Source organism: Parasteatoda tepidariorum, chromosome 3, assembly GCF_982258835.1.
Source record: "Parasteatoda tepidariorum strain Cologne lab strain chromosome 3, Ptep-v5.0, whole genome shotgun sequence".
Classification (NCBI taxonomy): domain Eukaryota; kingdom Metazoa; phylum Arthropoda; class Arachnida; order Araneae; family Theridiidae; genus Parasteatoda; species Parasteatoda tepidariorum.
In genome coordinates, this window is record NC_141757.1 from 63,463,147 (window position 1) to 63,479,151 (window position 16,005).

At 26.6% G+C, this 16,005-nt stretch overlaps 1 protein-coding gene across 1 annotated transcript; it reads left to right on the top strand.

The window, feature by feature from the left end:
• The first annotated feature begins 4,897 nt into the window (after positions 1-4,897).
• LOC107446748 (zonadhesin) lies at positions 4,898-9,315 on the top strand. Its single transcript, XM_016061494.4, has 3 exons — positions 4,898-5,293; positions 7,005-7,187; positions 8,607-9,315. The coding sequence occupies exons 1-3, from the start codon at positions 5,110-5,112 to the stop codon at positions 8,861-8,863; spliced, it is 624 nt and encodes a 207-aa protein (XP_015916980.1). The 5' UTR covers positions 4,898-5,109; the 3' UTR covers positions 8,864-9,315.
• Positions 9,316-16,005: the final 6,690 nt, after the last annotated feature.

Sequence of the window (16,005 nt, forward strand, 5' to 3'; positions counted from 1 at the left end):
AAATCAGTACCAACCAACCCACTGTTGGGATTCAAACCTGTGTCACCTCATTGGGGGGGGGGGGAACGCTTTATCCCCTGAGGCACCGCGGCTCACTGAAACAGGTTCTATTTTATTTTATAACCGTCGTTGCGCAGCCGATCACACTCTGAGTGTACGACTATCAATGTTTAACTCCGAAGCATTGTAATTTTGAACCCAATCTAGAAGACAAGAGAACTTTGATGAACACTTTTTGATGGAACTAACTCGTATTTGCGTTACATGGAGAGGAAAACCACAAAACCCTCCCATGTTTAGCTTGGCAAGGGTACTCTAACACATAATCCGTTAAAACGATTCGACTGATTTTGCTGAAATTTTGTATGTTATTATATAAAATTAAATTCTTTGAAATTATGTAAAATTAATATTCCTTACAATTTAAAAAATTTTCGACTACTACTAAATAAAATAAAAAATAATAAATACTTATAAAATTTTTTTTCCACGAAATATCTTTGGATAAAGGAATTTCATAATTGTGTTCAAAAATGTTTCGATTCGTTGAAAAAAGTTCTCGATATATGGCGTAATTAACTTGGAAAGTAAAATTAAGTAAAATTAACTTACGACGTTTTCCTGACCAAAATATTGGACCACATTTCTCAGATAGTGGTTACCCTTTTTTGAGGGTTTAGAATCCAAATCAGTCACAAAAAAAAAGAAAGGAAAAAAAGAAAAAGAGGCGTGTAATTTCAGAGAAAGTCCCTTTTCTGTACCTGATTTCGTATGGGGTCATCGTCTCTACTATTAAATTAGCCCATTATAGATAAATCTCTCTAACTATTAAGATTGAATCCTAATTCGAGAAAATCTGATCATAAGTTCAAAAGTTATTCCGGATGTTTTGTTTTTCCTGCAATGCTTACATAATTAATATATAATCCACATTTTTTTATTAAATATAAGTATATATAAATACATTTATTAGTAAATTGTCGATGAGATTCCCTATTTGGGCAGAGCTCGAAATGCGTAATGAAGAAAATGAAACAAACTCAAAAGACGTAATGAAGAAAATGAAACAAACTCAAAAGGCGTATTTATGAAAATGAACTGAGCTCAAAGAGCATAATGAAGAAAATGAACACGGTTCAAATTGTGTATTTAAAATAGTGGATGTAGCTTAAACCGTGTATTTCAAAGAAGAAACGTGGTTTGGTTAAAAATGCGTATTTTTAAAAATGGGCATAGGGTTTGATTTTCAAACTACTCTTACGAGTATTGTTTTTTTATTTATTTTTTTTTCGGTTTAACTAATGAATATAACTAATGTTATGTTTAACTAATGTTATGTCATCCATTTATTTAAGTCATTTAATATTTTTTTAAAAATTTAGTTTTTTAGCTTTACTGGCTTTAAAGGTCTACAGTTCATTTTACAGGGTAGCAGTTTACAGGGAAAAAAGTATAAAAGTTATAAAATATTATATGCTTGAAGAAATTTTGTTTCTAAGTATCCTTTTAGAGTGGATTTATATGTTTTCGATAATTATCGTTTACGTTAAATACTTTACTTTTACACTTCGACGCTGGAGTCCGGGAATTTGCTCTTAATGACTATGAAAAAAATAAGCTAATTCCCTGGTTGGTTCAGCTGTTAAAACTTATGTTTAGAATCTGTCTTGTTGATTTTTTTAACCTTGTCAATTTCCTTAAATACGCATTAAAAGTTATGTCCATTCTTTCATTATGTGCTGTGATCATTTTCTTAAATACGCATTTTGAACTATGTCCATTTACTCAAATATACTTTTTAAGCTGCGTCCCTTGTCTCAAATATGCATATTAAGATCTGTTTATTTTCATAAACGCACATTTTGTGCTATAATATCCAAAATAAAAAACGGATAGATATAATACTAGCAAAAATATTAGCTTTATTTGATAAAATTCAATTTTATTGACATCTTTCTTGGTGAGAAATTGAAGTGATAAGAGAGGCTCAGCTCAACTTCCTTCCTTTTTTACCTATAGGATAGAACTGCCTCCAAATTTGATAGCTGAAAAAGTTTGAAAAATACTTAACATGAAAAAGTAAATAAAGTAAAAATAAACCACCTCTTAGATCCTCTTAAATTAATCGTAATGCTGCCATCTATCGTCCACAGAACGCACTAATTTTTAACTTGCACAAAATATCTGCCCATGAAAGGTGGGATCGAAGCGGAAAGTAGCGAAAAATATAGTACGTCTTCAATATCCCATTTAAATATGATGTAATATATACTTTAATTAAAAAAAAATATAGCAGAAAATTATTTAAGGAAGCTACATAAAGTGATAGACCCTTAATGTCTTAAAATGTTTAAAAATGTATTCTTTAAGGAACATTTTTGAAAAATTTACTAACATTAAATTTTTTAAAAAAACTTCTTCTTCTGTGTAATTCGCAATGTTCCCACTTTAAACGAAACATATTCAACTAAAAATAATTTTATTTAAAGGCAAATGAACAAAATAATAGTTATAAGCATTTTTTTAAAAAATAAATTAAAGATTTTATCAGATATAGATTAAAGATTTTTTTAAATTTTTTGATTTAAATTTTTTTCATACTTATAGATTCAGATAAATTTTACATCTTAATTATATAATTACACTGCACATTTGAAGATAAGTTTGAAAAGGAATTTCTAATTGATTATTTAATTAATCACCAAGATATTGAAAACATAGAACCTTAGAAACCTTTATCTAATAACTTTTATTAAGTTATTGTTAGGAAATTTAATTTATCTTATACTAAATAATAAAGAGTTGACATTATTAAATCAATTTTGAAGACAAAGGAAATGCTAACCAGTGCCCCTATTACTTTGCATTGTTTCTGCCTCTTATTTTTACCCCCTATTTAGTTATGTATAGTGTCTATTGTTTAGCTCGCTATTTGCGCCATATGTAGACTGTATGGTAAATATGTTTTACGAAAATTATTAGTAGTAAATATTTAAATTTCAACTTCATATAAGTGAATGGCTGTTACCTTATTCTTCTTAGAATTTTTTAATATTCTCATTTTGTTTTTAAAAATGATAATTTGTAAGTAGTGATATTAAATTCAAACTTAGCTACAAAATTTGTTAACAGATGACGCTAAAAACTACCACCACATGTGCGAAATAATTGTGCAGTTTGAGGAAAAAATTATTAAAACTTATGTAAATATTTCAGTCCTAATTGTCTATGAACCAGAAAACAAGGTTTTGTAATGTATAGTTTTCCCCGTCAGCAGCGTTATCAGTAAGACGGAGTTAGTAAATAGTAACTATTCTTTTTTTCATAATTTTTTTTATTGATTTTGGGACACTCGAACAGATTTATTATTTGGGACATATTTATTCACTCTCCATATTATTCCTTAAAATTCTGTAATTTAATTTTATTTCATATTATTGCATCTTTTTTTAACCCTTTGATGAAGATGGGACACCGGTATCCCTTTAATATATATTTTATTCCTACCCTCTAATTATAAGCAAAAATGTATTTAGGAAATTTTTAATAATAAAAACGGAATAATAGTGACTAAGAAAGTTTGTTAGATTATTGGAATTATATTTTTACTAAAATATAAGAAAAAAAAATTATTCAAAAAAGATTTTCCGTCTTTCATATTCAAAAATTTAAAATAATTGATTTTGTGAATTAAAGAAACTTCATTTATGAATAATTGTTTATCTCAGACCTAAATAATTACAAATAAGTTCAAATTTAAAAAATTATTGTTTGGAAGTGAGCCATGTTTGAAAGATTCTATCTTTTACACTGAAAATATGCTGGTGTTTCATTCTGTTAAATTACGATGTTAAATATAATATTTTTCAGTTATTTCGACCTAGACTAATCTCAATAATGTTAAGGAAGTGTAACTTTTTAGTAATATTTCCTTATATTTTCCAACAGTCAAGCTTAATTTTTCTCTAGCAACATATGTACTCTAGCAACATATGTAACATATGCAACATTTTTCTCTAGCAACATATGTATGTATCTCTAGCAACATATGTACAACCAATTCTTAAAAAAGAAATCACTAGAAATTTTTCTTAAAACTACTCGTTTGACTTCGCACAAAAGTAATCACCACAACTTTGTTAATAAAGTTTTTGAAAATACATTTTACCGCCAAAGCACACCTTTAATTAAATCTAAATGATGTGTATATAATGCGTTGGTGTATATAAACGATATGAGGACAATTAAAAATTCAGAATAATTTGAGCACTTTTTCAAAGAAAAATGTAGTTTTTTTTTGTTGCAATTACGATTTATTTTTAAAAAAGTGTCCTCAAAAAGAACAGGTTGCAATGCAAAAGTAGCGCACGAAGAGTTTTTGAAAAAGCATAAAAAAACATGCAAATGAAATGAAAATTAAAAATGTTTTATGACTATAAGAGTATAAATTTATTATGAAGTAAAATTGGGAAGGTGTGATTATTGCCCTGAAAATGTGAGCTGAACCTTGTTATTTCCTTTAGTGCTTGCATTCTGTGATCACTCTTTATTTCTTTAAAATCTATTTAAACTTAAAGAGAAAAAATATTAAATAACTCTTAAAACTGAGTGTATACAGTAAAAATTTAATAACCATGAGTGTTTTTGATTAGAAAACTACGCTCTAACAGTTTTATAATTCTTTGAGAATTAGCAATAGAATAATCAAACCGAATTCTTATAACAAGAAAAATCATAAACGTAAAAAAATATTCTCTGAACCAGACTAACGATTTCTTAGAATGTTTATTTTCGTTCTTTATCTTTTAAGATTTTCATTTGGGATCTGATTTCAGTCAAAAGATGTAAGCTAAACAAAACAGAACAATATAAAATGCAAGTTTATAAACATACACACACTATCTACACAATAATTGCGTCAGAATAAGTTCATTTCATAAATAGAGTTTTGTAGATTAATCTATCGTTTACTGAGTCCATAAATATTTAATATGAATATTTAGGTTCTCTAATAAGTTTCATTTACAGAAACAAGTAAATAAATATTTTAAGGAAATATAAAAACGCTGACGAAAGGTTTTTATCGTTCAAAGTTGTAACTTTTCCGAAATGGCTTTTATCACAGAACTTTTACTTTTATCTGGAGTTTTAACAGCTTTTTACTCTATAGAACCTAACGCAGATGGTGGTTCTGAAGAACCCGCTGTAATGGAAGCTTTAGGAGAACTGGTGGGAAAATATGAAAATCCTAAATCGCTTTATGACTTGATAGCACATTTTCCTATCGATAAAAGTGAGAATATTTATTATTATCTCTTATTATCTCTATGAATAATAGCAAAATATTAAGATCTTGTTAACGTTTTAATTTCTTACATGTTTTATATTTAAAAAGATCAGTGTTGAATGTTTTTAGCAAAAGAAAGCTGAAATTTTTTATTAGAATTTCATCCATACCGGAGTGTGGGACAACGATTCTGATTTTGGACAAATTTTTTATTGTTCATCATTATTTTCAAACTGAAGAAATTGATCTAATAATAAACGTTAATGAAACTTCGTTTTGAGGAAAACTATTTAAAATATACAAACCCTAATCTACATTCTAAATAAGTTTCCGGTGTATTTCCCTTCTATTATAATTTGCATTTTCTTATAATTTTCATTATGAGCATTTTTATTATAATTTAATAATCAAGACAATGTAATTAAAATATTTTGTCTACTGTCCCAGAATCTTTCTTACAGCTGTTTTGTATTTAAAATGCAGGGCAAAAAAAGAAGTTTTTAAAATTATGATTAGTTATGATATCAGAACATTGTGGTTATTTATTAGATAAAGACGCATTTATACAAGCTAAAGTTTTATGGTTTCTTACAAAAAAAAATAATAATTATCACACTATCGAAATGAAGTCTTCTTCTCCCAAAACTGAGTTATCTCCTTCACATTTTAAAAAGGAAATTAAATTTTTTAAGTCAACGCAATTCCTATGTTTTAGTTCATTTCTTTGAATATATTTTCTGGAAACAATTTTTGCGGCAATCTATAGTTAAAATAAAATATTTTAATTGTAAGCGCATTAATTAAAAATAGTTCTTACTAATTCATGGTCAATTTCATTCGTGTATATGATAGCAATTCTTGACCTTTCAAGTGTTAACTGTTTTGTTTTGTACGGTAGTGTTACGCGAATTTGCTTAGTGTCGCTTCTTTTTACACAAATAGATTCAAAAGTGCATACTGATAAAAAAAGAAGTTTTTGTGGGTGAAATAAACGATGTTATGCTATTAAGAGTAGTATATTTACTAAATAAATGTCCACACATTTAATTAAATTGTGGAGAATATCATCATTAACTAAACATGAAACTGAGACAGAAATGTTAGCTGATGTTTTTAGATCGAGTTAACAACACGAAACAATAGAACATTGGAGACCTTCCTTGCTTACTAGTTTGTTCGCAACTGAACACAGGGGCCTTGTTTCAGGTATTGACTGGCCATGATCGCTTGAGCAAGCATCTTTGCCGAATGGGTATTTTTTTCCTACTTTTTGATCGTACGGTAACCATTAAAAAAGGCACCTGCTTTCCTCACCAGAATATTTTGACCCTATTTACAAGAGGGAGCCTACTCCTATATTTTGGGGGTCCGAAATCTGAATCTGGAAAAAAAGTATGTTGATTCAGAGAAAATACATTTTTGCGTCTAATTTCGTAACTTAAAATATCGCCTGCATTAATAAATTAGCACATTTGATACTAGCCCTTTAAACCATTAAGATTGAGACCTTGGACGTAAAGATCTGGTCATCAGGATCAAAAGATATTTAGGGTGATCCATTTATTTTATTATTTTGTTTTTGAGCATTATGTGCCTTATTTTGTTGGTAATTTACAAAGATTTTTAAATGAATCATTTAATAAAATAAAAAGTTTTATGAAATTTAAAAAAAAATTGCATTATTTAACTTGAATATTGTATTACTTTAAATTTTTAGAAATTGTGTGCCCAGACAGTGATGCTCGACTTCCTTACCCTGGAGATTGTACTCGATATGTAACTTGCAGAGATTTCAAAGCCCACATTAGGGTTTGCCCTCCAGGTTTCAAATTTGATAAAGAAGCTCTTCACTGCAGATACGGAATTCAAGTGAACTGCCATGATCCCGACAACAACAAACGTAAGTTTACACTCGGGAAGCAAAATATTAGATTGTTGAATATTTTTTTTCTAAAATTTTTTCTGTTTGAGGTAAAGTTTTTAAATTGTACATAACTATGTTAACTGAAAGTGTTCCAAACACACGTAGAAATTTTTTTTAGTGAAGTTACCATACTGTATGGTAATGACATTTCTGGTCAAAAAAAAAAAAAAAAAAAAAAAACTCACAACTTTGATTAATAAAACCGAAATATACGGTATTTAAACCATTCATTTGGTAACTTTTTCCCTCATACGGCAGAGATTTACCGGGAATTTCGGTTAACAAAATTGTAGTTTTTATTGCCACACATTTAGTAAAAAATACAAAACTGAAAGGTAAATTTATCTGAATAAATGGTTTTTATGCCTTGCTCTGAGATGTCATGAAAAAACTACTGAATTTTACCCCATTTACCAAATGACAGATTATGAAACCATATTTTATTATTATTTAAAAAAAATAATTGCCCAAAAATTGCTGATATTTGTGTTCTCATAGACCAAGGAATACAGTTAATTTTACCATATTCAGATATTTTTGACCATATTTTTTTTTTTCTCAGTGCATATTTATTTATTTTTTAAATTTAAAAAATGAATACTTAAATCTTTTCCGAAATTGTTTTGAAGTTTGTTTCTTTAAAATGTTTGTTTTAATTAAAATCTTAAAGCCGTATTTTCGTTGTACAGTTTATTTCTTTTGAGAAAAACGAAAAATTTTGTGTAGTAGTTTTTTTTTTCTATGTACAAAAAAAAAAAAAAAAAAAAAAGAGAGAAAAAAATCAAGTTGTTTTAAAGATATACAGAAACTTAAATTTAAAATTCAATAATTATTAGTGATTATTAATTAATTTTCATTAAAATATGCGGTATATCGTGAGAAAAAGTGATTTAAATACATTTTTGTGTTAAAACGATTTGCACGAAAAAAGAGTGCCGTATTTGCCCTAAGTTTAAAACTCAATATTTATTAGCTCTTAGCAACTAACTTTCTTGACAGTAAATGCATATTTGGAGAAAAAGCAATATATTTTTCTAGTTAATAGTTCTTAAAATTTTTTTTTCTTTTCTTCAAAAAGACATACAGAAACTTGGAACCCACACCTACTAAAACTTGAAATTCTACAGGTATTAGATAGTAACAACTAATTTAATTCAAATTATATGTTGTACCTAGAGGAGAAATCCATTTAAATACATTTTTCTATTAAACAGTTTTGTACCCAAAAAATATTGCTTCGTTTTGCTAAAAGATACATCGAAGCTTCGTACGAATTTCAACAGTTTTGCTCTGGCAGTAGAGAAGTTAGAATACATTACAAATAAAAGTGAAATTCAACATATCTGTGTTTCTGTTTTGAAAGTAAAGAAAATGAAACATATTTTCTTTTTCTAGGTGCTTGTGGTGAAAATGAAAAATATTCTGTTTGCGGACCTGCATGTGAAGCTTCGTGTTACAATATTAACAATGATTATGATGATTGTCCTAAAAGATGTGTTAAAGGATGTTTTTGTCAAGATGGATTTATTAGGGGTCCAAATAGAATATGTATCAAACCAAATGAGTGTATGTTTTCAAACATGGTGGAGCCTAGGTTTATTGTTAATTCTCATATAATCGAAAAAATTCCCGGAGATGAGTTTGAAATTTGAGAAGAGTTCAGGAATTAGGAATAAATTATTCATTTGTTTTAGAAATTTGTATAGAGGAACGACTAATAATTTTCACAGATCGATAGGTTTGTTTTTATTTATTTTAAACAGCTATTATTAATTTTGGTAGCTATAAACGTAAACTATAATACATACTGCTACTTGATTACTATCATCAATAAGTAACATAATAGATGAGGCCTTACGGCAAATATTAAATCCGTGCCTCTTTTCAAATAGATAAAAGCATTGGTTGTGAGAAATTTTTTTAAAATGGGGCTTCTTCTTATTCATTTGTGAAATTTTTTTATGCTGCTTTAACATTTTTTAAGGGTAATACAAATTTTAAGCTATTTTTATGAAACATTTTAAAACTATTGTAAGATTTAAAATTAATGAACTAAATTTTTGATGTGATGAAAAAATATGAAATAAAAAATATTAGTCTTTGAGTAAAAGTTTCAAATCTTACAATTGCTTTCAACATTTCGAATTATATATTTTTTAAAAAACTTTATATATTAAACTTTATGTATGCAGCTTTTACTCAATTTTATAAAGATTCATTATATATGGAGTATGCAAATTTAAAACTGCACTAAATTATCTGTAGTAGTTTTCGCGATGTATAATTTTAGAAATTAAGAAAAATTAAAAAATTGAATGCAATTAAAATTTTAGCAAAACTTAAAGTTTAGCTTTGGGAAAAATTAAAGCAAGTCATGTATCGCGTTGAAATAAAAACACTATTTTTAGTTTTAGTACCTTTATTTATTTAATAAATTAAAATTTCTCAAGTCTTGCACACGTTTGTATTCTAAAGGACGCTTAAAAAATTTTTTTTTTGTTATTTATCTAGTGCTTATAGGGAACGGTTATTTTGCTTAGAAAAACATTGTTACCCGTGTGATTTTATAGTTGAACTATATTTTGATACAAAATATTTAATTAATTAAAAAATATCTTATTTCTTTAAAGGAATCTAAAATTCATATATACATTTTACGAAATAATACGCAAAAAATAAAAATAAAATACTGTTTTTAGTAGAAAAAATAAAAGTCCCAAACAATAAGAAAAATGTTTTTGAATAGTACTGCCAAAGAAGGTAAAAAACTTTAACGAAAATAAAAAAAATGAAGCAAACAATTAGTTTCTTTTCTTGAAAAATTGATCATGTTTTGAAACTCAAGTCATCGTCTATTTTAAATGCATACGATTAAATAGGTTAAACGCTAGCAATTTATTTTGAAACCCAAAGTACTTTTAGCAAATAGTTTTAGTTGCGTATTATAACATTAATATTGTAAAATGTAAATATCGCTCACAATGAAATTTAGATGTCATAGTCTTCATTATTCATCATATTCCATACGTCAAAAAGCACTTGTAGTTCTGACAAGATAGTTATGCATTGCATAAGTTGCATATATTCTTTAAAAGCGATATCTTTTTTTATGTAAATAGAAATTTTTTGTAAATAGAATATAGTTGGTTGCATTACATTATAATAAATAATAAATTATAAAAATTTCACGAAATAAATAAAATAATAAGTTCAAAGTAAAACATAGAAACGAACTGTCTTATTTTGGATAAGGCCAAAGATAAGATGAAACATACAAATAGATGATTTCTTTTTTAGTTCAATATTCGTAGTTTTGTTATTTTTTCCTAATAATGATAAATAACTGAAATAATATATATTTTTAATTTATTTATTTTATTTATATATTTATTTACAATAAAGCTATGGGCAGTGAGTTGCCGTTGTGAATAACTAGAGTTTGATCCCCAGCGGCGGATTGAAGCCGAGCCAGCTTCAGATCGATGTGTACCGGCTTGCCTAGGAAGTCAAAGTCAGCATTATGCGCTATGCTGACCACTTAGCAACAATCATGGTTATGAGATGTAGGAAGCAATGGGTTACCCTGGTTCTTTTAAACAATGGAAATGTAAATTTTTAACCTTGATTTTGTTTATTATTATCTAGAATTTAGTTAAAGAAACCATTTTCTTATTTGTCGTATGATATGTTTAATATTTTTTCTATAAACATATTAAACGAAAAATGTAATTAACTTTTAAAACGTATAAAACATTTCAAAAGTGTTTTAGTTCTTAAAAACAGAAATGTCTCTTTTCTGTAACCATTACTGAAACATACCTAAAATTATTTTAATATGCTTCACACAACGTCTCAAAAATATTTAAAAAATAACAACATGGAAATATACCACTGAAATTTTTATAATACGAGATTTTAACTTACTTAGTACTGCATGAGGATGCCATTCAATAAAATTTTACTTTTCTGTAGCTCGAGAAGTATATTAATAAAGGTAAATCCTAATCTTTAAACAAATTTTTGTTTAAAAATCAATTGCTGTATTTAAATTACAATTTTGTAATTCAATGAAAAGTTGTTGTATATGATTTAAAGAAATAAATTACGTCATTTTCAAGATATATTGTGTCTTGTTTTCTTTCAAATTTATCAATTAAAGTGCTTTGTAAGAATTGTGATAAACCCTTTTTTTAACGGTGACATTTTTACATCAAATGGTTTCCAGACAGAGGTACTTGATAAGTTTTCTAAATTTCCAATAGATAGCCGCTTTAGTCACAGATACATCTATTTAACCGCAAGAAATAACGCTCTCCTGAATAATCGGAAAATGTGGCTTATTATTTTATTGCTTTGTGACCCGATAGATTTAAGGTGCATCAGTCAAAATATTGCTACACTGGCAGCTGGGGATAAAACTCATGACCTCTTGGACATGGGCCCAAATCCCTACCAATCAGGCTCTCCCGGTCAGATATTTGTTCGTGTGAGTTTCATTAGATATAATTCACGCTTTTGAATGAACTTTTAAAAGTTAATTTCATGCTTAATATATAAGCAGAAATTGCCGTGTGAATAATCTTTCGAATTAAAATATTTGACCTTAAGGTAACAATTAAAATTATACTAATTCCATGTAGGCCTCATTTTGCAAGCTAAAACCCCTCTTTATTGTATTAATTCTGAGGATTTTTCCAGAAGGTGATGGTAAGTTCAAGAATATAATGCGTCGTTTCATGCTCATTGTTTCATGCTCAATAGTTTGAGATACATGATGTAGACTTCACTTTCTTAAATTTGTCTCCACAATCTCCAGATCTTAATCTCATTGAGCATTTGTGAGCTGAAGTTCAAAACAGCAGCCATCACTTATATCCTTAATTATTCAGCGTAACACTGTTGGAAAATGTCATAAACGATCTATCAAACATTTTGCAGAGTTCATGACAAAAAGAATCAATGCTGTATTGAAGAACAAAGGTGGCAAAATGAGATTTGAGGTAAGATCAAAGTAAAATGGCCGTTCAGGGAATTATTAGTTATTTTTATACTATAATGGTTACAGATTTACGCGTAAAAAAGAAAAATTAGATGAGTAGCTGATAAAAAAGCAGCTTTCTGCTGGTGTTTTAAAGTGTACAATGTGCCAAAGAAAGGACCAATCTGAATAACTTTTGATTAAATGATCTCCTCATTTTAGGAATAAATCTTAATGTTTCGAGGGGGTGACCTTAAATATGTTAATTAATTAATGCAGACGATATTTTAAGTTACGAAATCAGACACATAAAATTACTTTCTCTGAATAAGGATGAATTCATTTGGATTTCACGGATCTGGATTTCTGTTCCCCAAAACATAAAATATTAAAATATTTATATATTTACATATATGTATATATATATATATATATATATATATATATATATATATATATATATATATATATATATATATATATATATATATATATATATATATATATATATATATATATATATATATATATATATATATATATATATATATATATATATATATATATATATATATATATATATATATATATCATATCTGGGAAATATGGTCCTCATAGTTTGGCCAGGAGAGCGGTCCAAATTTTGGACCCCTTAACATTAATTTTACTTTTTGCGTATTTCGCCATGCCTCGGGAAATCTTTAAACAAATTGAAAAATGTTTGAACACAATTTATAAAATTCGTTTATCTAAGAATAATTCCATGCAAAAATTAAATTTTAGTCAATATTTTTTTCATTATTTTATTAAATAATATTTGAAAAATTTCTGAATTGTATTGTATACAAAATTTTAGTAAATATTAATATTTTTTATTATTTCATTAAATAATAGACGAAAAAATTTTCAATTGTAAGGCATAAAAGTTTTATTCATAATTTTAAAGTATGTAATTTTTCATGGCAAAATGCGAAATTTGAGCGAAATTGGTTAAATAATTTTTAAAAAATCCATTTTTAAAGAAGTTGTATATTTACTGATGTTTGAAAAACTATTTATTATTTTGATTAGTATTTTTACTTATGTTTGAAAAATACAATACAATATTTATAAAATCAAGTTATTTAAATAATTATTATAATAATAAAGGAGTAAAAAACACACACAAAAAACGTTATACATAGTCAAATTATGTAAATATCTAATAATAACAACAATAAAACGGTGCGAAACAAACGATGTACTTGACTGTGCTATTTATAATTAATCGAAAAGAGCTTTATTAATGATAGTTTAGATTGTTAAATTTTTAAGATATTGTTAAAATTTATTTCAGTCTAACGCAAAAAATCTATGAGACTCAAGGGCAAGTTGATAAACATGCACGAATACATGATAGCAACTTTTTAACTTTCAAAATCAGACACTTAAACAGTTTAGTCTAATCATTCAGACAGTGGATTTCTTTCAGCATGATTTTTTTTTGAATGTTAACGCACGTGTCAGAGTGCAGATATTTAAAAGTACTTTTGTAAATTCATCTGATTACTTTAACACGTATGTAAATGAAATGTTTTAAAATTTTTAAGTAAAGTCAATTTTTGTCTTATTCAATTACGTATAAACGTGAGTAAAAACGTTTGCATTCAAGTTTGTACTTTTTAAAATTTATTTTAATTTAATGCTTTTCTCTAAATTTTAATGTTACAAAAAATTACTTTCAAGTTATATTTATTCATATTATATTATCTAATGCCAATTTTAATTTTTATTTATCAACAGTAAATAGGATTTGAAGTTAGAGGGGTTTCACTTATATGTTGTGATTATAGTTATTAAAGTTTTCCTAAATTGTAATTGCAGAAAACTCCACATAAATAAAATATAATCAAAAAAGTTTTATAAAAAAATTGAGTTATTTTTCACTAGAAAACTTGTTCAGTCCTTCATCGCCACAGTTTTAATTAAAAAATTTTTATGAACATTTCATGCTATGAAATTAATTATAAAAATGCAAAAAAAATTTTTAAAAAAAAATATTTCATTGTTTCATTTCATGCTTGAAAAAATAATTTTTTTTATCAATGTTCAATCTATTTTGGCCAGAACTTCAATATTTCGGCCAGAGCTTCTATTTCGGCCGAAACTTTAGAAAAAAACTGTTCATCTTTCGAGTTCTAATGAATTAATTACTAAATAATAAAACAAAGTAACAAATTTAACCTTGGAAATGCGAAAAATTCGAAAGAAAATCGTTACATTATCAAATGAGCACTTGATAATTGTGTAACATTGATCAAATATACAAACAATAATTTAAGTTGAAGATACAAAATTTTGCATAAAAAAATATTTTGTTTGTAAATAAAATAATTTTTCTGTCTGCAAAATATTTTCTGACTACGACTTCTAAAAAAGAACCACGAAGGGATTTGAAAATCATTACTTTATCGTAAAAACCATTTTTCAGGTAAATTAAAAAAACTAAATTTACATGACTTACGGAACGCTCTATACCAGTGAAAAAAGTTGAAAGAAAAAGTTAAAAAAATAATTTTTGTGTCGGTAAAATAATTTCTGACCACGGTCCTCTAAAATGGAGCACGAGTACTAATGGGTTGAAAAAGATATTGATTAATAATCTTATCTCTTACAGAAATGAAGAATGACATATTTTCAAGTAAATATTAGTAATTTAATATGTCGAGTGTTTTGTTGTAATATTTGCTTTTTGAAATCCACCTAATAAATTTCATAATTAATTCACATAATTTTTAGAATGCACATAATTCGCATAATCAAAATGCTTTGATGACTTTAAAATTTTTATAAAATAATTTCCTGGCTATCAGTCTGCTTACTAAAAGGCATATAATCCATAAATTATTAGATAAAGGAGGAGACTGTCTTAGCTATGATGAATTTTGAGAATTGTTTATAATTATATTTGCCAGATCAAGTTAATTACTGCTAATTGTTTATTTATCTGGATGTGTATAAGTTTGCTTTGTCTGTATGCATTATTGCATTATTCAAATGCTTAGTTTTGTGTTTGATCTGAGTCTGACCAAACATTTATATATTTTATTTTTTATCCTATTTAATGAATTAGTTCTTTTAATTCATAATAACTCATGATTTAAATTTTACTCTCGGAAATGTACACTTTTTAATAAATTTTAAACTTTGTAAGCTGTAAGAAACTTCGCAAATATAATTTTTCTAAAAAGACAAATTTTTTTCTTCTTTTTTTCTTTTTAAGTTTATTTAACAAATTTCATTTGTGCAAATATTTTTGTGTTTTTTCTACTCATGACCTTCGCTTTTTGCGTTTTGGTCCCTGATAATCTAGAATTTTTATCCAAATTTATTGGTAACATTTTCCTTGTTAAATGAAGTAGACTGCAGGTATGAGGAAAGCTATAATTAATCATTTTAATTTCGTAAAAAACAAACTATTTCGAATTGTGATAACCCAATAGCTTGTCACAGAAAGTTTCAAAAAGTATGGAAAAAATTTTAAAATTATAATTTGTTAGTAATTTTAATGATTAATTTTGTTTTAATACTATCTTAATATTATAAGTAAGCAACGAGTCTGTGGCACCTTCAATTATTATTTACAGTTTTATTATGGTGTGAAATTTTTTTTTAAGATGGAACCATTTATATGTACAGCATATGAGCCAGAATTTTTAAATTTTTATGCTATTATTCGCACTTAGAAAAAAGAAAAATAATAATTTAAGGAAAAGGAAAATTTTACTGTTTCCGCATTGTGGGCCCCTTAATTTGTCGATAGTTATTTTCTATTGT

Coding starts and splice junctions, on each gene's coding strand:
- LOC107446748 (XM_016061494.4), top strand. CDS start 5,110: ATGGCTTTTATCACAGAACTTTTACTTTTATCTGGAGTTTTAACAGCT. Junction 5,294..7,004: donor ACATTTTCCTATCGATAAAA/GTGAGAATATTT, acceptor TTAAATTTTTAG/AAATTGTGTGCCCAGACAGT. Junction 7,188..8,606: donor TGATCCCGACAACAACAAAC/GTAAGTTTACAC, acceptor TTCTTTTTCTAG/GTGCTTGTGGTGAAAATGAA.